We start from the raw sequence: 23388 nt of genomic DNA, 5'->3' as shown, positions 1-23388 counted from the left end.
CAAAATGGATTTTTAATTATTTGAATTGCTAAACATCTTGATGTCCACAAATAAATGTACATGTATGTTCACTAGCCAGAATCTAGGCAAATTAAGACATTGACAGAATACTGAAATATGGACTACAGACATTTTTTCACTGAAGCCACATGCATTCTATTTAATGTGTTGTTCAGTATAAACAGTTTTAGGGCTCTATTTTTTTTTTAAATCGGTGCAATTAAAGAGTCAAAATTTGATATGTAGAACATATCCATGAATTGATATTTTGTATATTAAATTATTTTACGGAACAGGTGAAATCTGAGCTGTTCCTGAAGATATAAAAATTTGTAACTCAATTCTAAAGTCTGGGGCTGCTTTGTCTTATGAATTTCATGTTTTGTATTCATGTAATGAAATGTCATGTTAAGGAGAAAATTCATGCACCTGAAATCCCTTTTCCTTGTAGAAATGTTTTTGAGGCTATAGTTTGTCCAACCCATATTTTTTTGATTTGACCATTTTTGCATTTCTCTACTGTTTTGGTGCTTATTAGGTGAATATCCAGTTTTATTTGTTGACAATATTTTGCACTTTCACTCTGTCAGAAACCTATGCTGTGTTATTTAAACATTTAATCACTATGTATCAAAATTTAATAATGTGTCCCATAAACTTGTCCCAAATCATCACAGATCTAAGGGCTATGGTAGTATCAAGCTGTGCTTTTTGGAGCGTTTTAATTTATTTTATTTTCAACAACTAAAACTTGACACCTCTGAGGATTGATTTAAAATTATTATTCAGCTTGAGCATAATGAGTTATTTTTTGTATCTAATCTCATTCACTCATCAACTTACTGTCTACCAGAATGATTACTTAAACTTGTTCATGTTATATGATTTGATATTGTAAATATCTTACACTTAAAGAAAAAAGAAGAAGAAAAGAAAAAAGAAATAAAGAAATACACAGTGAAGCCACCTCGTGACTTGAGGAGTAAATTTGAACTAAAACAAGCAGCTAAGGAAAGGGCAGAGAAAGAAGCTGAAGAAGAAAAAAGAAGAAAAGAAGAAGAAGATAGAATTGCTGTAAATATTTGTAGATTACATTTCAGTTATGTGTTCAATAGTTTGATAAATTGGCAAAATAGGAACAACTCAAACTTGCATGAATATCAAGATCGATAGTCCCAAAAATCAGCTAAATCTGTCAATATAAATGAAAAAAAAATTGGGTTATGATATTATGTTAAATGAATTATTATACCCTTTTTGCAATAATAATATCAACAAACCCCATTCAGTTTTGCTTGTTCTATGACAAGCTATGCCATGATGTAGTGCTCGTTCTAAACTTTTTATGACAAGCTACATTTGTATGCCATGATGTAGTGCTTGTTCTAAACTGTTTATGACAGGCTATGCCATGATGTAGTACTTGTTCTAAACTGTTTATTACAGGCTATACCATGATGTAGTACTTGTTCTAATCTCATAATGACAAGCTATGGTATTATGTAGGTTTGTGCTTGTTCTAGACTGTTTATGACAAGCTACATTTGTATGCCATGATGTAGTGCTTGTTCTAGACTGTTTATGACAAGCTATTTCATGATTTAGTCTAATCTCATAATGACATGCTGCTGTGGCATCATGTAGGTTTGTGCTTGTTCTAAATTGTTTATGACTTGTCCAACGATGACAGCAGTGAAAGAAATCAGCAGTAGACCTATAGACAGAGTGTACGTAAAAATCAAGCAGGTCTACGATGATATTGGCTCAATTTTCTTTAAAATGTACAGTAAAATGAACATAAAAATTATGTTGGGTCTATGTTGACCAAAAATTAAGTTTCTAACAATGAATTGACATGATCTGGAAGTTAACATTCCTGTGATGTTCAGGTTGGAGTGTTTTTGTACATTGTATTACTAGTATGTTTAATTTCTGTTAAAACAATATTTGCTGTCTATTTATTTGAATAAAGTAACCTTTCTGTATGGTAGTATCAGTAACTGAAAATACAGATTCAGTTTAAAAAAAATGTTTACTAATTTTACTCATCTGCCATGTGATTTGTTTTTATGAATAAAAAAGAAAACTCCTTTCATTCCAATGTTTTCATTTTTATTCTAACTACTACTTTTTGCAGATTTGTGTTATCAACTTACCTAAGTTAGGCATATTACTGGGCTGTATTTTATCAAAATAGTTTTTAAATTTGATTTCTCTAGTATAAATGTTTTTTTTTTACATTATGTCTTGTGTTTTTACTATTTATACATATTTTTTAGGAATTGGAAAAGCCACCACCAGATCCATTGTTTGGACTTAGGATTCATTCTTGGGTACTAGTGTTGTCAGGGAAAAGAGAAATACCAGAGAGTTTCTTTGTAGAGCCCTTCACTGGTCTCTCACATCCTGTTGACAGTCCTAATTACCTTGGTATAGAGTCAGTGTGGAATCACGTCAACTACTGGGTCAATATGCAAGACTGTTCTGAAGGTGTAAAGGTAAGTAAATGATGTGACTGCTACGAAAACTTAGTGGTCAGTCACCATATTCTTAAATCATTGAGGTGAGTCTGTTAATGTGTAAAAACATATATTGAAAGAAGGTATCAATCAGATAGTTAGTGATGTCAAGCATTCATGACCAGTTAATTAAAGCAATATAAGCTATTATCTCAATCATGTGCTTATAGAATTTAAAATAAATTCTATATTTGTTCTATTTTTAGGGGTTATCATATGATCTTGGAGATTGTACAAAGTGGGAGTATATGTTTCCGTCAATAGATAAACCTCTGAAAATTCCTGGAGAAGATGGGTTTGAAGAATTTGAAGATGAAGAGGTAAGGAAAAAGCCTGTTATCAACCATTGCTGTCTAACAGCATTTAATCTGTCTTTCTGTCTGTCTGTTCATAAAAGAAACTGGTGTGTTTAGTTTCATAGGGACTGTATTATTTCACTTTTTTTTTTTATAATTAAATGAAGTAAACCATCTAGCCTTCATCATGGAGTATACCTTACACTTCATATTTATTGGTTTATATAAAATGTTTAAAAAGCTGTACAAAGCCAACTAATTTTTGACAAAAGGAAAAACTAGAACATAAAATAACCAGGAATAAAACAGCCTCTGATCACCTGACAGAGGAATAAAACAGCCTCTGACCACTTGACAGAGGAATAAAACAGCCTCTGACCACCTGACTGAGGAATAAAACAGCCTCTGACCACATGACAGAGGATCTTGTATGTTGTCTTCTATATTTGATTTTGTTTGATCTTTGATTTTATACTAAAACTATGCTGTTCTTTATAGTAGTGAAATGCTGTTGTTTCATTATTTTTGAGGTACCAATATTTGTAGTTTTTGTGGATATTCAGGAAATTAAGAATCATAAGAACAATTATCTGCGTGGATGAACATAAGGTGATTTGTATGTTCAATATCAGTATAGGGTGGAATAAACCTTATCAAGTAAATGGCATCTTCTCTTGCCTTTATTGTTTAATTAATTGCAAAAAGTTATATACCTGAATTGTACCAGAAGTAGATTGCTAAAACATGATGGCAAACAGTTATATACCTGAGTTGTACCAGAAGTCAATTGCTAAAGTGATGTTTGCCACTCTCAGGTTTCAACACTCTGCTATGAAGTAGATATTGGACCTAAGTTTTTCATTTACAATTTTTTTTATTAATAGGATAATTTTTTTGTATACAACAGATTTTGTTAAGGAACAGACAAACTCTGATGCTATTTTTTTTGTAAGACTTCTATTGTATGCTCATAAATACAAACTCAGTCACTCACAAATACACATTTACACACTGGTTTCTGAAAGTATACAATACACATATACATGACAGATTCTGAAGTAACAATAAACAATATCCATATACTTGACAGATTCTGAAATAACAAACAATACACATATACTTGACAGATTCTGAAATAACAAACAATACACATATACTTGACAGATTCTTAAGTTATAATACACATATACATGATATAATTTCTGAAATAGCAATAAACAATACAGATATACAAGAACAGTACACTTATACATGATATAATTTCTGAAATAGCAATAAACAATACAGATATACAAGAACAGTACACTTATACATGATATAATTTCTGAAATAACAAAAAATAAAAAACAATACACATATACTTGATAGATTCTGAAATAACAATACACATATACATGGTAGATTCTGAAAAAAACAATAAACAATATACAATGTACCTATACTTGATAGATTCTGAAATAACAATATACAATTCAAATATATACCATATACTTTCTGAAAAAAAAATAACAATACACATATTTGCAATAGTTCCTGCTTTTACAATAAGAAATACACTTATACATGATATAATTACTGAAATAACAATAAACAATACACATATACACTATAGTTTCTGAAATAACAATATACCTATACGTGATAGATTGTGAAATAAGAAATATCAATACACATATATACAATAAAGTTTCTGAAGTAACAAACACAGACACACACACATATATATAACGTCTCAGAATGTAATGACTTCTAACATCGTTGGGAATTTTTCAGACCCTTTTATGCTTACTTAATCTTCCCTGTATCAATTTGATCTGATGGAGCAGTGTAGCAAATAGAATCGTCACATTCTGAGATGTTGTATAGTATTGATTTGTTGTGACATGTATCGTTAATTTGATCGTCTATTCTACATAATTACACCTAGATGAACTGTCCTGTTCTACCATACATCGTGTACTAAGTTATAACCCTAGATTAATCCTACGAGGAGGAATGACCCAGCCAGTGAAAGCTATATTTTTACATAGCCTAGCTGGCCAAGTGGTCTAAGGCACTTTAGACATTGTTGCATTAATTTTTTTGTGACTTGTAATTTCAGAGGGCTAGAACTGCAATGAGTTCAATTACTAGGCAAAGCACTCAGTTGACCTTACACAAGGTTATAGTTTGGCTATATTTGGATCCTCTGCTTCATATATCCATCACGATATATCCTGATAACTTGTTAAAAAGCAGCTTGGCTCATATGACTTGTTCATTGTGATAAATTACTGCAGTTATTATACCATGATTCTGGAATATTTATCTTTCTGTTACAGATTTCCAGATATTCATTACCCATTAAATCATTACTATGAATATCAAACTCATATTCTGTTCCACTTACTTGGTCTTGTTAACTCATATATGGTCTTGTTAACTCATATATGTTCCCATGTTTTCTGTATTTTTCATTGAGGTTGGACAAACTAAGGATAATCATAGAAATCATGCGTTTACATCGTGAACTCCTGTAAGTTGTGTTCGCCGTGGCCGTTTACATTGTGAACTCCTGTCATCTATTCAGCTTGTTTTGGTTAACAGATTTAAGGTTCTAGTGTTTTTAAGCCATTGAATTTATTTACATGCCTTTTAAAGATGGTTGGAACCAATAAAATGCATCAAAGAAGGCCTTTTTTGTAGATAGCTTAACTTACCTTTAGGGTAAAGGAAAAAAGTCCTGGCAATGCATATCCATAAAATCTAGTAACGAAAATCTTTTCATATCTTTTGAATATGATATAGTGTGATTGATGGCCATGTCATTACAATATTGTAGGAGGTATATTACTATTTTCTTTCTTTCAATACTTCCCATTTTATGTGCTGATCTTTTGATTGATTGATTATTGGGGTTCAATCTTTTGAGGGATGAATTAGGTTTAAGACAGTCCATCTGTCCATACTTCATATGGTAACTCCAAAATACTTGAAGGTATTTGGTTCAATGTTTGTCAAAATGGAAGGAAGCTTTCCTTTTTCTCGTCCAAAGGAGTGGGGTATACTCCCGTTACACTCTTTTTCTTCACAGTTTTCTCTGCAACTATTTGTCACAGCTACTTGAAATCTTGACATAAAATTTATATAGGTGTTTCATAAATTGGGATTTTATTTCCAGCTTGAATGACAACATCTTCCTGTTCTGTTTATATTTTGGCCTTATAGTAAAAGTCAATCAGTTGAAGGTATCACTAGTGGGCATTGGCTCACATTATTTCTGTTCATTCTAGAGTTAATAGACTTTAAACATTAAAAAGGGGAATCTCTTCCCAAGTGATTTTGTGCAGCTGTTTATTAATTCCAGTTATTTAATAAAGAGCATAGTCCAGCTTCACTGTAATAAATAACTTTTTTATAAGATAGGAGATTAAATAACAATTATAAAAATTTGAAATAAATATAAAATTAAATACTGTAAATCAGTCTTTTGTAACCTCTGAAGTAAGTTTTTGGAAGAGATTTACCTTTAAAATTAATATGAGCCAGGTTACTTCCAAGTTTCTTCTGTGAATACAGATGCTTGTTTAACTCATGTATTAGTACTAAAATTGTTGTAATCAACAGCAAACAGATTTCAGGAAAGTAAAAAGTCACATATTAACAGTCCAGTAGATTATCAAAATGAGACAAAAGATTTTCAGACTTTTACCAACGGATATGTGGCAAACAGTTACAGCAGATTTTAAAATTCCTCTCACCGGTGGAAGCAACCAGTATATAAAGCAGATTAAATTCCTTTTTGAAAAGGAGGCAACCAATATATAGAAGATGTAATTCCCTTCAATAAAGGAGGCAGTCAGTATACAGCAGTTTTAATTTCTCTCACCAAAGGAGGCAACTAGTATATAGCAGATTTTAATTCCTTTTCGAAAAGGAGGCAACCAATATATAGCAGATTAAATTCCCTTCCTCAATGGAGGCAACCAGTATATAGTAGATGTAATTCCTTTTTGAAAAGGATGCAACCAGTATATACCAGATTTAATTTCCTTCTCAAAAGGATGCAACCAGTATATACCAGATTTAGTGTTCCTTTTGGGAAAGGAGGCAACCAGTATATATTACCGGTACAATCAATTCCTTTCACTGAGAGATGCAATCAGTATACAAATAAATTTACTGAAGCAACAAGATTACAACAGATTTAATTCTGTTTATGAAATAAGGCAAGAGTATATTCTTATTATCAAAGGAGTCAACTAGCACTCGTGTATAAGGTTGTTTTGGGGCCAACTGCAGCCTGCCATGTGGTGTGAGGGTTTCCTCTTCATTCATTGAAGACCTGTAGGTGGCCTTAAGCTGACATTTTTCATTCAGGTGGGGTTGATGTCTCTTTGAAATATTCACCATATCCATTAATATCCATTAGTATACAATAAGTTGAGTCTTCCCTTTTACTAAAGGAGTCAACTAGTATATAGCAGATTTATTGAGGCAACCAGTATGCAACTGATTGAGTTCTTGTTAACAGAGAAAGCAACCAGCATACAGCTGATTTAGTTAAGGCAGACAGTATTCAACAGATTTGATTAAGGCAACCAGTATACAACAGATTTAGTTAAGGCAATCAGACTATACAATAAATTAAGTACTTAGTATCTCTTATGCTAAAGGAGACAACATGTTAAAAAATATTTGGTGGTATATTACGAAGATGATTAGAATTATGAGATACTTTTTTTCACAAAAATGTTTCCATTAAGCATTAAGTCAACTCTGATGTAAGTCCAAATTTAAGTCAATAAAAAAGATCATTTAACATTTCATTGACTAAAAGGACACTTTTATGGTGAAGGGAAAGAGAAGATAATCATTAACAACTGTTGATATTCCAACCACTTAGTTTAACTTGTCATTATAAGTTTATTTTCATTTTTATTTTGAATTCACAATGGAAGTTTCTTGAAGGTAAATACTTTATCAAGAAAAAAAGTCTAAATCTTTATTCAGCCTGATTATACACTCACACTTAATATATGAGAAAAATGCTGTCATCCTGGTTTGCATACATTTAATTACTCTACTAATTAAATAGTTAAATATTCAAAAAAGACAATAGGGTCACATACCTTGATGATCTGTAGTTTGTTTTAAATATGTATAATAAAATGCATAAAATTAATTTTTCTCATCTGCAAAAATACTACAAATATATGTATGCATACGGGTAAAAAAATCCATTTTTTGCATTTTTTATGTTTGAGGTTGTCATTGATGAGCATTTTAAAGGTTGATAATATTTTTTTATGAGTACCATTGTCTTCATTTCTTCTGTTATAGCCATATGAAACATAAGAAAATAAATAAATAAAACTTATCTGTGATAAATCTATTTAAGAAGTAAAAAAATCAACATCACAAAGCAAAGGATAAATGACAGTTTATATGTTTATTTAAACTTGTAATTAAATGTATGCAAACCAGGATTAAACCAGAAAAAGATGATGCTTAAAAGGGAGGTGTCACATGCAGTGAGCTTGTGGCACTGTTTCTTTTTTTTTTTTATCTCAAATTAAAGGAGTTGATTACTCTCTGGTCTCATTAAGGTCTCATTTACCACTTTGATCAATGTTAACACATATGGATCTGAGATTCAGTGTGTTTATATTAATACATGGAAATATTGCCATTTGACACAGAAGTGATAAGACCACTCATTGATAATAAAATTCTATTAATGTCATCAATATTTAAGAAAAATAATGAGTTGGATTTGTCTATGCCTGTCATGGTATATTTAATATGGAAGATCATAACATGTTTATCCTAATGTGCTTCTTTAAACAGATAAACATATTTACTGCTATTTGTTATATTCTGTCCTGATCCACTCCTTTTACTAAACTCTTAATAGCTTTCAGGGATTTCAGTAAAATGTTTTTCTTTTTAAAGAAAACGCTCATTTATTTCATACTTATTTCTGAATTTGTTTCCAAAATACATGTATGGACTTATATAGGGGGATAGATGTATGATGTGCTGTAGCATAACTGTTTATTAATTGTTGTGTTGTAATCATTAACTTGATTAAAATTAACAGATGATATATAGACATGCTATTAAATTTTGGATGTGAATATAAGGATTTATGCTGTAATTGATTCAGAATTATTCTTAGTATGTGTGCATGGAATTTTTTATGCATATCCTGATACACAAAGATTTTTTTTCTATATCTTAATGTCTTAAACCCACAAATTTTTCCTTTGTTTATGAATAAAAAAGAAAACTTATGTCCTGACTATAATAATTCAGGAGTATTCTGTAATCATACACTCAAAAACAGAAATTACTTCATAATACATTTATTTGCTGATTCTTATTTTAGGAAGAAGATGAAGATGAAGAAAATACTGGCAATAAATTAGAGCACCTTGATATGCCTCCATCCTGGGTTGATGTGATAAAGCTTACACTTAAAGGTTGGACTTGTAAATAAATACAATCTATAACTCATTACATCCAGCACTCAGTTCAATCAGCTATAGTAAACATTACAGGCAAAATGAAACCAGAAATAAAGGGAAATTAAACATGGCAGTTTCTTTAGCTTTGTAAAAGCCTTTGATGAAGTAGACCATGATTTTTTTCACAAAAAAGTTAGTAATTTATGGCTGTAATGGAAAAGCTTTGATATTTTTCCAGTCAAATTTACCAAACAGATTGTTCAGATATTTTCCAAAATCAATAATGGTGTTCCTCAAGGATCCATTCTTAGGACATTATTATTCATTGTTTATCTGAATGACCTTCCATTATACTGTAAACCAACTTGTTTTTGTGTGATATTTATTTTCTCAAACTTCACACTAAGAAAAAAAGGGAAAAAATAAAGAACCACAAATAATTCTGTTCATTACGGATTACTTGTTAAAATTAAATCCAATGGAAACATGAACATAAGTTTGTTTACAATACCTTAAAACTGTGACAAAACTATTCATTGGTCTGAGATGTACAATCTAAAATTCAGGAAGGCTTGAATGTAATACAAAAATTTGTGTGGTAGATATAAAATATTGATGTATTTTAGTGAAACTAATTGTATGGTGATTAAAAGTAGTGACCCTAAATTATTGATAAAATTGGAGTACTAAAGAACTCCGAATGTGAAAAATGATTAGGAGCCTAGATTGATCAGACATTAAGCTGGTCAAAACAAGTAAATAATATGTGCTCAAAAAAAGAAACCAGAATTATTTTTCACAAGTGCCTTTTGAGTTTCAAATGTTTAAAAGGATTAGTTCCAACAGAACTAAATCCTTTTGTAGATAATGTTGATTCAGAACTATTCAGACATGTATTTGTTTACTTTGGCCCTTCTCTTTGGACAGAACTATTCAGACATTTGTTTACTTTGGCCCTTCTCTTTGGACAGAACAATTCAGTCATTTTTGTTTATTTTTGCCCTTCTTTTTGGACAGAACTATTCAGACATGCATTTGTTACTTTGATCCTTCTCTTAGGATTACATGCCCAAAATTAATTAAAATGTGCAACAGACATAGGTCTTTTTAAGCAGGAATAAAAAATCTTTCTAATAGAAAACCAGCCTTAAGAATAACATATCTGCTGTATGTGCTACATTCTTATTGCGTGCACTTTTGTGTTATGTACTTAAAGTCATTTTTGCGTTATAAAACATGGCTTTATTTTTGGCTTTTGTGAGGGCCAAGCTTAGCTGTAGATTAACTGTATTACCCTTTGAAGTATTGTTATTATTATTGTTAATACTCACATTTAATGTAGCTATTTATTTGATAATTATAGATTTCCAGATGAGGTGCCCACATGGAAAGAAAGTGAAGATATACAAGCGAGCTAAACTTGAAAAGTTTGCTCATTATTTAATGAAAGATGGACTTATATCCAAGCTATCTGTGTATGATAACAGAGAATGTAAGTAGACAGATTTATTTTTCTGAAGTATTGATCCCTGCTACAAAATTTACACATAATTAAGCTTGTATATTGATATAATCCAACTTAACAGTCAAGTAATGGTGGACAGAAGCAGCCTTTATTGGACCAATTTATTTTTCAGTCTCAATAGGTGCAAGATTTAAAAAAAGAGTTACGGTTCTTTCATCAATTAAGCTCCAGAACACGGTTGGACTTGACAATATTGTTGGTTTTGATCATCAGACTGACAGACTTTGTGAAGACTTTTTAAGTGTTTTATTTGTAGCAAGCAGGGATTAGAACTCACAGTTCTTATTTTAACCAAATTGATCTGTTGGTGTTCTTTGATATGTTGTTTGTAACCAGAATATTGTTTTTAGCTCACATTGCCAAAGGCCAGGTAAGCTATTGCCATCACTTGGTGTCCGTCGTCGTTAACAATTATACAAAACTCTTCTCCTCTGAAACTACTTGACTGATTAGAACCAAACTTGGTATAAATGTTCCTTGGGGTATCCTGCATAGAACGAATGTCAGGATTTTTGATTCGTCTAAAAACATGGGCGCCTTTACTAAAAATAGAACATAGGGGTCAGACAGTAGTATTTCACATATATCTCCAAAACCGTAAAATTAAGCCAAATTCTGACAAAGTAAAAGTGTTCAGCATAATGAGATCTATTTGTGGTTAAATTTTCATTTTGATATGTTAAGCCATGTTTGAGTTATTGCCCTTTTTCGATGTTTTTTGCTATTTGAATGTTATTTCTTTCAAAAATCTTCTCCTCAGAAACTTGGTATGAATGTTTTTTGGGGTATTGTGCATAGAACTGCTGTTAGGATTCTTGATCTGTTAAAAAACATGGCCGCAGTTACTAAAAATAGAACATAGGGGTCAGACATTAGTTTTTTGCATTTATCTCCAAAACTGTTAGGTTTAGCTGAATTCTGACTGGGATAAAATTATTCAGCATGAAGAAATCTATCTGTGGTCCAATTTTGGTTTTGATCCATTAAACCATGTTGGAGTTATTGCCCTTTTTCAACCATTTTTGCTGTTTTTAATGTTATTATTTTAAAAAATCTTCTCCTCAGAAACTACTTTACAGAATTCAATGAAAGTTGATATTTTTTGTTTTAAAGGGCATCCTTAACAAAATGAATGTTTTGATTTTTGATCTGTTATAAAGCATGGCCGCTGTTACTAAAAATTAACATTGGGGTCAGACAGCAGATTTTTGCATATATCTCCAAAACGGTTAGGTTTAACCATAATCTGACCCAGCGAAAATTATTCAGCATGAATAGATCCATCTGTGGTCAAATTTTGGTGAAAATTTGTTGACCCATGTTGGAGTTATTGCCCTTTTTGGATGTTTTTTTCTGTTTATGATGTTATTACTTTAAAAAATCTTCTCATCAGAAACTGCTCTACAGAATTCAATGAAAGTTGACATTTTTGTTTTATAGGGTATCTTAACGAAATGACAGATTTTTTATCACTGTAAACAAATGGCTGCCATTTCTAAAAATAGAACAATGGGGTCAGCAGATTTTTGCATATATCTCCAAATCTGTTAGGTTTAGCCAATAGCTTTTAGTTGCTGAAATGATTCTTATTATAAGGCTTACAAATGTGTCCAATGAATCAAATAGAGTCAAAATTGTTTGACAACTCCTTTTTAGAGTTATTGCCAGGTGAGTGATTGAGGCTCTTGTTATCAATTAAGGGTGAAGATCAGAATTGATCTAAAAGTTGCTTGAGCCTATAGATTTGTAAAGCATGTAAGCACCTGCAACTATCTCTTACTCCGCCACAGGAAAATCATTCTTTTGACATTTTGTGAAAGTACTATTGTTGGTGGGGTACTAATTTTCGTGGTTTTCATGGGTAGGTTAACCATGAAATTTGGTTCCCAAGGAATAGCAGATTCCCGCTGATGTGTATACTGAAAACTTCAAAACCACAAATTCAAGAATCCACAAACTTGTGTTTCTTCCCTGATCCACGAAAATTGGTATCCATGAATTAAATTACTTTCACAGTACCCTGTTAAGGATCAATTGCAAACATTTAGGTCCCTTTACAGTTATTTCTAAGATATCAAGTTTATAATTAATTCTATGTTATTTATGCTGATAAACAGAACCAATAACATCTTTTACTCCAAACGAAATATGCTGATTAATTTGGTTTTGAATTAACAACAATCCAATTAAAAATAGTTGACCACTAACGAGTCGTTTACTTTTGATATTCAAGTTGTCTACAGATGCATGATAAGCAATTTGGTTATAAGCTAGGGAGGAGACCCCTTGTCTAAAATTAACATGGTTCTTTTTTTGATATTTTTAACTTACCTTTATTGTCATTTATCCTGGCTTCTCCCCATCAAGTCCTGCATTAATGCCACTTCACCAGCCTACTCTCATTGAGGCCTTGCGCTAATGCCACTCCATCAGCCTACTCTCATTGAGGTCCTGTACTATTGTCACTCAAAAAATTTCAGGCAGCAGTTTAAAAAAAGGTGCCAATAAATTATTTTTTTTTATTTTTTAGTAACAGATCTAGTCATGGTAAAGGAATATTTTGCCCATCGAGTTGATAAACTCACACAGAGAGTCAATAATCACAGATCAGGATGGGTAATGGAATTTTTTGATCCAGGAAGACCTAAATGTGTAAAAGGTATTACTTAAAATGTTTTATTTTTTCAGTTTATTGTAAAATAGATATTTTAATTCCTTATAGACTTTTATGCTTAACTAATTGACTCTTGAAAATACTTAATTTTTAACTGCTTGGAAGGGTTCGAATATATAAGTATTATATATATATATTATATAAATATAAATATGAAAATATTAAAACCTTGATAATTGACATCAATGTGACACCAAACACTGAACAGCCAGACAGGCAACATTTACCCCAATGTTAAATTGTAAAGTTCAGTTTTTGGAAGACTTTCTTCATCTTCTACCTTTTACAGCTGAAATAAAATGTAGTAAAAGAATATTTACTGTTTAGTCTTTATTTTGTTACAACACTGGCCTTTTATGATTTTTATTCGTATTTCCCACACGTCCATTTTGTGTATTGATTTCTTTTTTCTTTTTATGCATTTCCTTTTTCTTATCTATGCCTTGTTAACTCACCTTGACCAACTGTTTGGTTGAGCTAATGCTATCATTTAGCATCCATTGTCCATAAATTTTTTACATTTTGCTCAACTACATGAAAACTTCCTGACAGATCTTAAAACCAACCTTTGCAGGAAAATGTATGGAAGAGTAATCAAGGGAACCAATATTTAAGCAGAAATCTAAAGAATATAATCCAATGATAAAGGCCAGACAGAGAAAACAGACTTACACAACAAAGAACATGGAATAACATAAACATGTACAAAGAGGGTTCACATCCTCTGCTTTTCTAGAAACACCCCTGAGTTACTCATAAAATGTCATGACCCGGGTAGACTATAGGAGGAAAGGAAAACTATGACACGTTCATGACAATTTAAGAAAAATGAGGTTTTTGACAGAGTTATTTGCCCTTGAAATGTTCATTTTCAGTGCATTTCAATGAAATTGTAACTCAATGCACCAACATGATATGGATGAGTAATCAAGGGAACCAAGATTCTAGTGGAAATCAAAAGAATGTAATCCAGGGACAAAGACCAGACATGGATTACAGACACACACACAACAAAGAACATAAAGTAACTAAAATAATACATACAACGAAACAAAAGTAAATGAGCAACTCAGACTCCACTAAATACTGGGAGCATGGACCAGGTGCATCGGTAGGTACCTAAGTGTAGGTAAAAAACTTCTACTAACTATCTACATATGGTTTTGTTTGATCAAATAAGATAGCTGTCAGAGGCTATATAACTTCTGATTTATCAATTTTAAAAGATCAAAACCTGAAACCACAGATGCCAATGTTTGAACTTGATAGGGTTGTTAATCTTATTGACCTTTACAAACCATCCACTTTTTGTATGGCTGAAGGGTTTTAGCCAGTGGCAGTAGAAAACCAAATTGGACAACACATTCTGGCTATATCTATAGTAATAGTGCACCAATGGTACCTAGCAGAAATAGGGAAGACTTCTACAAGTGATTTATTTTTTGTTCCTTTTGATTTATCAATATGGCCACCAGTGACTATCAAAGCTTTTAATTTGCCAATTTGCAGATCAAGTCTTCAGAAACCACTGGTACCAAAATATTAGACTTAATACCATTGTTCACTGTATTGCCCTTTAAAAATTATTCACTCTTTGTATGGCGCAGGTGCTCTACAAATGACTGCAACCTTTCAAAGTTGCCATGGAAACATTTAGTGAAATGCATTTTGGCATATATCCTTCCTTATGTTTTGGAAATCTTGGCAGGAATAATGTTAGTAGGTACCTCTTTATATGATTAACATTTTGTTCCCCTTGATCAAATGATATGTCTACATGATTTCAAATTATCCAGATGAGCAATTCAGACTCTTTAGAGCCTCTAGTTTTTTATGTTGTCACATGACTAATTGGTGATTAAACTAGGTAATGAGCTATTTGTTTAATGTAGGAATTATAAAAATGAATTTACAAATTATTTGACTCTTGCAACATTTTGTGAAATCCACCATAAACTCCTGCACAGATTTAAGAAGGTGATTGTTTTTAGGAATGAGCTGCTGTGTAATATGAGCTGAAGTTTTTCTTTTCTTTTCGTCAGAACACCAATACAAATCAAGTGCCCCAGGGCCAGAAAATGAAAGGACCATGATATTTTACAATGAGGCTCGAGTAGATGGTTTGATCAAAAGAGTTGAAACTCCAATAGAAATGACAGAAGAATATTCCGAGAGAGATGATTTCTTGTACTACAAGCATGTAGACTTTGGTAAACGACCCAAGAAATTTGGTCCTCAAGATGGTCCTTCATCCAAAAATGAAAGGCCTATTATAGTAAGTTTCACTAAACTTTTTGTATATTTAAGTTTTTTACCAACAGCGGTAAGAAATAATTTGTGGAGGAGGTAGATTTGTACTCATTTTAACATGGGTACAGCATTTATATTCGATTATTTAACACCAAGCGACAGCGAGGTATTAAATGAGAATATAAATGCCAAACCCATGTTAAAATGAGTACAAATCTACTCCCTCCACAAATGATTTCTTTTCTAATATGACAAATACAGTAATTTTTGTAACAAAAATTTCCTTAGGCATAGCCAAAATAACGTCTGTTTGGTTTAATCTCCCTCGTATGGAAGTTGGATTAAAATTGGATATTTATGTCATCGTATGTGTTAAGTGTGTGTATTTATATAATTGATTTCAATTAGATAACCTCTCAGCCGTTAAATCAACGTGTAAACGTTTTTAAATGAGTGTTTTGTCTTGAAGCTACAGCAAAAGAAAAGAGACAGTGTGCAGGTGTTAAAGGTGGGGGTTGTAGCGACATATACTATTTGACGATATGGAGACGTCATATTAGAATTAATGTTTAAGCATATGTGTCCCCTATGTGAAGCAACAAAGGGACATGGTAATGATAGGCATCTGTCCATCTGTAAGGTTTTGTGGTTGCAACTCCTCTGAAACTATTTGACAGATTTTTGTTTATACTTGGTGTGGGTATTGTTATGAAGTGCAGAACTGCATACTAAACTGCCATTTTGATTCTGCATATTTTGTTTTATGGGACTAAGACAATTTGCAGCATTGTTCAACAATTGAAGACCTTGTGGACAACAGTCCAACAAGTTATTACCCTTTAATTCACTTATTGTTAGTCAAAATTCAGTATTCATTTATTATTCAGTACATCACAATTCAGGGCATTATTCAGTACTTCACAATTCAGGGCTCTCCTTGTATTAATGGTCACCATGTATAAGATTGTTGCAATATTGCAATGACCATCTGTGAAGTAATTCTTTTGTCATTTACAGAGTCACACAGTCTACAACCGAAAAAAATATGTATTACTTTATTGCTTTTACTGAACTGTCATAATTAAATAAGGGATATTGTACCTTGTAAGAATATATGTGCTCAAGTGAACCAGTGGCTTTGAAAATCTGCTCAAGTGAACTAGTGGTTTTGTATATGTTCTCAAGTGAAGTAATGGTTTTGTTAATGTGCTCAAGTTAACATGTGGTTTTCTTTATATATGTGCTCAAGTGAACTAATGGTTTTGTATATGTGCTTAAGTGAACTACTGAACTGGTGGTTTTCTTTATAGATGTGCTCAAGTGAACTCTTGGTTGTGTATATTTGCTCAAGTGAACTAGTAGTTTTGTCACACTAGGTCATACTCCTCATGAATCATTTTTTTTGTTTGTAGAAAATGATACAAAAATATAACAGAAATGCATCTAAACCTGCTGGAGAGGATGTAGCTGAATTGGTTTATATTGTGTCAGAGGATAAAATACAAATTACATATCATACAGAAGATCCAAGAATTGCTTCCTCTACCCGGGAGTACATCAAACCACCTAACTGGGCAGAAAAAGGTGCCACTCTTACATTCAGTCCAGATATGCATCAGTCCTTCCAGGTATTTAAGTCTACAATTATAAACAGGCTTTAGGTTGATTATATTTATTGCTGAAATATAAATTGCAGTTTAGCTTTCAGGATGATTTAAGTCCTTCACAATAACAGTGGCATATAAGATCTCACTAGAATTCAGTGAAAATCTGATAAACGCTTACCCTTTATTCCAGTAGAAATGCATGGAATTCCACTATTATTCTTCAATAAATTCCTTTCTGGTATAGTAGAGCACAGTGTGTAGCTCTCTGAGCTATATTCTAATTGTTCAAGTTTGAAGAATTACCTAGGTAAATTAAGTATGTTGTTGTAAATAAATACCGGTTCTGCAGTGTCTGATTACAGACATAAAGCTCCCCAATCCCATAGTGCAAACTTAAGCTATCAATGACTGTCTACATACTGATGAATTTAGCTATCTATGGCAATCTATATACCACAGACTTAAACTATCCATTGCAATCTACATAATGCAGACTTGAGCTATCCATGGCAATCTATCAGGGGTTGCACTGGGCTTTGCCAATGTCGCAAAATGCGATTTGCGACAAAAATAACCAGTTGGCGATTTTCTTGGCGCATAGGTTTTGTATATTAAAATTGACAGGAAGTTTATCAGCAGTGGATATTCTCTCTAATTAAACAATTGTGTTGACACCTGGTCAGAGTTAATTGACCATGACCATTTTAAGACTGAAGGCAATTAAAGGTAATCAGACCAGGCGACCGTGACTGACAATATCTTCATGGGAGGTGTCAATCAAATGTAAATATATTATTGAGCCAATCAAAACTCTTATCATCTGGTCAAAGGTAAACACAATTATGGCCATGTGCACATGGCTACATACAAGCTTCACAGCCCTGTGATATATTTAGAAACAGACTTAACTAATAACAGAATAGATTAAATCCAATTAACAATGATTATCCCATCAGGAAGTGTCTAAACACTTTGAAATGATAGAATTGATAAAAGAAAATGGATGACATTTGTTTACACTTTTGCCATGTGACTTTTTTGGTGGGAAAATTGGTAAACAAATAGAATGGGGATTTCCAAAATCTAATTAAGGAAATACTACTCAGATATCAAAATAATTAAACAGGGACACAAACATGTAGTTAGCTAGAAATTTTATCGCTTGAAAAAAAGAATCAAGTTTGTTAAAAATAAAAAAAAACAAATTATATTGTAACATAAATTAGACCATAAAGGACAAAGGTGAACATGTTATAAAATCAGGGACTATATGAGAATAGTTATATAAAGTCCTTAATAGAAATAAAATACCTGTTTCTGGAGTAATACTTTATTATTTTATGCATATGAAAGTGACAGACTAGAGCTAAAAACCTGCTTTATACATGCATCAAGAGTGAATTTTGGTACGTGCATGTATGTCATGAATATTGAGAAGTTATTTTGATGAATTGACAAAGATAATTCATCAGTAGACTTAATACTATCATATATTGGCACCCTTTGGCTCTAATTTCTGAAAATTGGCGACAAAAAATGGCGGCTGGCGATTTTTCTGGCGACAGAATTTTGGAAGCCAGAGCAGCCCCTGTCTATATACTGCAGACTTGAGCTATCCATGGCAGTCTACATACTGCAGACTTAAACTATCCATGACAATCTATATATTCCAGACTTCAGCTATCCATGACAATCTATATATTTCAGATTTTAGTCTTCCATTACCGTCTACATATTGCAGACTTCAGCTATCCATGACAACCTATATATTCCAGACTTCAGCTGTCCATGACAATCTATATATTCCAGATTTTAGTCTTCCATTAACGTCTGTATATTCCAGACTTCAGCTATCCATGACAATCTACACTATTTACTGAGTGTTTGACTTATTATGTTGAATATGTTATTTGACATATTTTGTTGAAGGAATTTTTTACTTGGTATTTGGCATATGTAGATACATTAAGCTATATTTGTCAGGCAACACTTATGTTATAGTAAATCTTGTAAAGGGAGATAATTCAATTATGTCATGATTTAGTTGGCTTATTGATTGTATTTATCATTGCTGTAATATAGTTAATGAGGAAAAAAGTTTTCTCTGCATCTCACATAAAAAATTTCTACTGGATACTGAATTGTTGCTTATAGAATTTTTAACATCTAATGCTGTAATTCTACTGGTTGATAAAATTTTACCACCTTGTATTGATCAGTGCTATCAGTTAAATATTGTGCACTTTTATTAAATAGTACTGGTAGATATAGTAAATACTAGTAATCTTAATTAGCTAGTTAACTATTTCTATTCTCATATTGACATTTTCGAAATACAGTCGTACAGTCTTAACAGTGATGTACATGTACAAGTATGTTTGATCAGTGACTTCCGGGCCCAATGGCCAGGTATATGAATAAAAAAGAATAATTGTACATATAGATTTATGTTTGCACAGGTCACTGTAATAAAACATTTACTAACTTAACTAATTCATAGACTTTGGTTTACTTCATGAACAAATATTCATTTTTTCTCATAAACAGTTGTTCTTCATACAAATATTTGTAGGCCTTTAAATTTCTTCACTGCTAACATCTTTTGGATAAAGCATGAACTATAAAAAATGAATCTCAAAACTAGAAATGCATGGTATACAGTGGTTTACAGAAAAAGGACCAAAAAGGGCCAGAAACAAGCATTTTCAAGCTGTGCAGAGTTCCATATGCTGTAGTCGTATCATGCTGTGCTGCAGGAATCTCTTTATTTGTTGATAAATAGGATATTTTAAATCACAAGCTGTCAGGTGACTATGTGTGGTTATTTAGACAGTGGTCAGTAAATTTTGTTGGAGGGTGAGGCATTACATGAATCCCTCCAACAGATCTACTGACTGTCTCAATAATCATAGGGGATTCTTGGAGCTTATAACATTTTTGTACGCTTTTGCTTTTCTATATTTTGGGGTAATAAATTAATATTTGTATTAAACTATAAGTCTTCAGAGTTTTTTGGAAGTCATTCAGTGGTTACTAGGTAAAATCTATTTCTGTCTTGGTGTCTAGGTTTAATGATTAAAATGTACATACTGGACAGTGGCATTATTGAACTATCTTTGTCACAACATTCAGGTCAAATTGTTTAAAAGTGCACACTAAGTGCTCATTGTCTTCATTGATAGAGCTATAGTCTCATTGTCAACGTCAAATTATTGAATAATAGACTAATTCTAATTCTAAAACTACAGTTATCATTCATTGGTGGATGATTTTCTCTTAATGGTCATTTGCATATTGTTCATTCAAATATTTTTATCAATGGCAGATTGATTTTCTATTTAACATCCTTATTTGCATATTGATGCTTCGGTTGTTTGCCCAATTGGTTTAATCCAATCATGAGTGATCAACACAACACAAAATTGTACAATTAAATTTAGCAAGTAGATTACCAAGAGATTAATAGCAGTTCCTACAACAATTGCCAAACTATCAAAACAAAAGTGTTTTGATTTCAAAGGCTACCAGCTTTGAACGTTGAAGAAAAAACAATCAGTTTGACAAGGCAGTAAAGTTGCATTTATTAACTTCAACTCATGGACAAACTATTGTTTGTGGGGTACCTATTTTCATGGATTTTTTGTGGATTTATCAAACCATGAGTTTAAATTCCAACCTGTTCTAATCATTAGAAGCTATATTCCAATCCACATATTCTGAACTCTTTAAACTAGAGAAATTTAGAAAATCTCAAAAATTGATATCCACAATAACAAGTGCCTTTACTGTAAATCTGATAATTCAGGGGCTTTTTTTTGTTTGTTGTTGTTAATCACACAAGATAATTAATATTATTACAATACTGAAATAATTTGGTTGGAAAAAAATATCCCAGCTTTAAATTATGTTGTTATTCATTATAAAGGTGTGATGGATTTGAAAATTAAAAACATGTAACCTATTACCTATTATGTAGACTGGAATTATAGAGACTATATCTTGTTATAGGTAGACCTTGCAGCTAAACAGAATAAACAAGTTGAGCTGTATCAGATGTTACTTGACATGTTAAAGGCTGAAGATTTATGTCGTGCCAGAGTTCGTGAATCTGAAGATGAGGTAAGATTACCATTATTTCCATATTATACTCTGTAAAAGAATTGTTGGTAAGAATGTTGCCATACCTTTTTTGGAATTTTTGTATGTTCAGAAATTATTACGGAAATACATGCATTTATTATTGGGAATTCTTTAGTATATAGTCTTTATACTGTGTTCATTGTAATTACAACTCTAAATTAGTTGTCTCCTGTCCATCTGTAATCTTTTGAAATCAGCTGGACAAAGGAGAAAGTTCAGTAAGGACCCCTTTTGGCCTCCTAATTTGGGCATTTTTGAAATTAGATTAAAGCAGATTTCTATGTAGTAGTAGTATAGTAAAATGGATGCAAACACTGAATATAAGATGTTTTTGAGATTTATGACATTCCAGAAGTAACAGTATGCATTTATGTAACTTTTACAAAAACCTTTCACTTTTAACAAGTCTGCAATTTTAAGATGGTTTTTGTGTGGAACAGAAGTGGCCATCTGTTGACTCAAAATATTTTTACACAAAGTTGTAACTGACAATTATACACAAAATATATGAAGCATGAGAGTCAACATGCATGTGGCCTTGTTAAAAGAGTGAAAAACTGCACAAAATTTGTGTTTTTTTTTCACAGATTTTCCCAATCTCAGCCAAGTTTGAAGGGCATGTATATACAAATTATTACCATAAACCAATCAAATCAAGAATAAAACAAATTAAAGAGTTTGAGAAACAACATAAGATTTTCTTCATGTAGACTTTTTTTAGGCCAAATTTTGCCCTTACAGAACCAACTTCTTTTGTTTAAAAACTTTGTACGATTGTTGGATACAATATGTTTTTGATCATATTGCACCTCTGCTTTGTTTTGGGAGAAATGTGAGTGTTTTTGTACAACTTTTCAGAAACTGCTAGATGAATTTCATTAAAATCTTATGTGATTCTCAGATACAATGTGTAGTTGATCGTTTCAAACTGCCATTTTTTTTTTACAGATATTACAGGAATTATGCGAGTTTTGCTCTTCATTTTTTTTTTGCAGCTGCGGGAGACATATGGCTAAGTGTAGCAATCTTGTTTATTACTGTTTTCGGTCACTTACTTTATCAGTTATGTTTATTGTTTATACATGAAGTACCAGTATGGTGTATTTGTTCAGGTAAAAGAGATTTTGAATGAGAGAACAAAAGAAGAAACAACTTTGGAGTTAGATATCTCTGTTTATGACACAGAAAGGAATGAAAAGGCTAAGAAACACAGAAGAGAACTGGTAAGTTTCCTTTAACCTGTAGTTATATTTCTTGAAGTGACTGGCATTTTTCTTCATGTAATATTTTATTACTGCAGTCAACTTTCTTGAGTATTTGAAGTGAAGGCTGTCCATTGTTATCTTTCTTCACAGTGAAGACTGTCCATCATTGTCTTTCTCCACAAGGAAGGCTTTCCATTCTAGTTTTTTCTGTAGTGAAGGCTAACCATCATCATCTTTCATCATACTAAAGTCTGTCCATCATAGCCTTTTTCCACACTGAAGGCTGTCTATCATATGGAAATGTATAGTGAAGAATGATTGATAACAATGATGAAATGAAGTTTCTGTGACTTTTTTCAATTCAAACAGGACTAGCTCTGTCATTTTTAACTCACCTGGCCCAAAGGGCCTTGTGAGCTATTCCCATTACTTGGCTTCCATCGTGGTTGTCACTGTCATCAAGTTTTCAAATTTCTTCTCTTCTGATACTACTTGACCAACTAGAACTAAACTTGGTATGAACATTTATTAGGGTGTTCTCCATAAAACTAATATAGGGATTTCTGATCTGTCAAAAAACATGGCTGCTGTTACTAAAAATAGAACATAGGGGTCAGAAATTTTTCGAATATATCTGCATTTTTTGTGTTAATCTGTTAAACCATGTTGGAGCTATTGCCATCACTTGGCATCTGTTGTTGTTGTCATCGTTAACAATTTTTC

At 32.0% G+C, this 23388-nt stretch overlaps 1 protein-coding gene across 2 annotated transcripts in view; it reads left to right on the top strand.

The window, feature by feature from the left end:
* The window catches only part of LOC148623288 (dynein regulatory complex subunit 7-like), a 52065-nt gene that overhangs the window by 8178 nt on the left and 20499 nt on the right, over positions 1–23388 (top strand). The window contains exons 5-15 of one of the 2 annotated variants that reach the window (XM_088565037.1): positions 916–1074; positions 2280–2498; positions 2726–2839; positions 4917–4976; positions 9186–9279; positions 10628–10756; positions 13320–13448; positions 15506–15738; positions 17126–17341; positions 21329–21439; positions 22573–22683. In XM_088565037.1, the coding sequence (XP_088421163.1) occupies positions 916–1074; positions 2280–2498; positions 2726–2839; positions 4917–4976; positions 9186–9279; positions 10628–10756; positions 13320–13448; positions 15506–15738; positions 17126–17341; positions 21329–21439; positions 22573–22683 (1575 nt within the window). The remainder of the gene's footprint in view (positions 1–915; positions 1075–2279; positions 2499–2725; positions 2840–4916; positions 4977–9185; positions 9280–10627; positions 10757–13319; positions 13449–15505; positions 15739–17125; positions 17342–21328; positions 21440–22572; positions 22684–23388) is intronic. The other variant, XM_088565039.1, reaches the window with a different exon arrangement.

This window comes from Perna viridis, chromosome 2, assembly GCF_037379345.1.
Source record: "Perna viridis isolate PV_CMFRI_1.1 ecotype Kerala chromosome 2, ASM3737934v1, whole genome shotgun sequence".
NCBI classification, from domain to species: Eukaryota; Metazoa; Mollusca; class Bivalvia; order Mytilida; family Mytilidae; genus Perna; species Perna viridis.
This window is presented reverse-complemented; position numbering and strand designations above follow the sequence as displayed.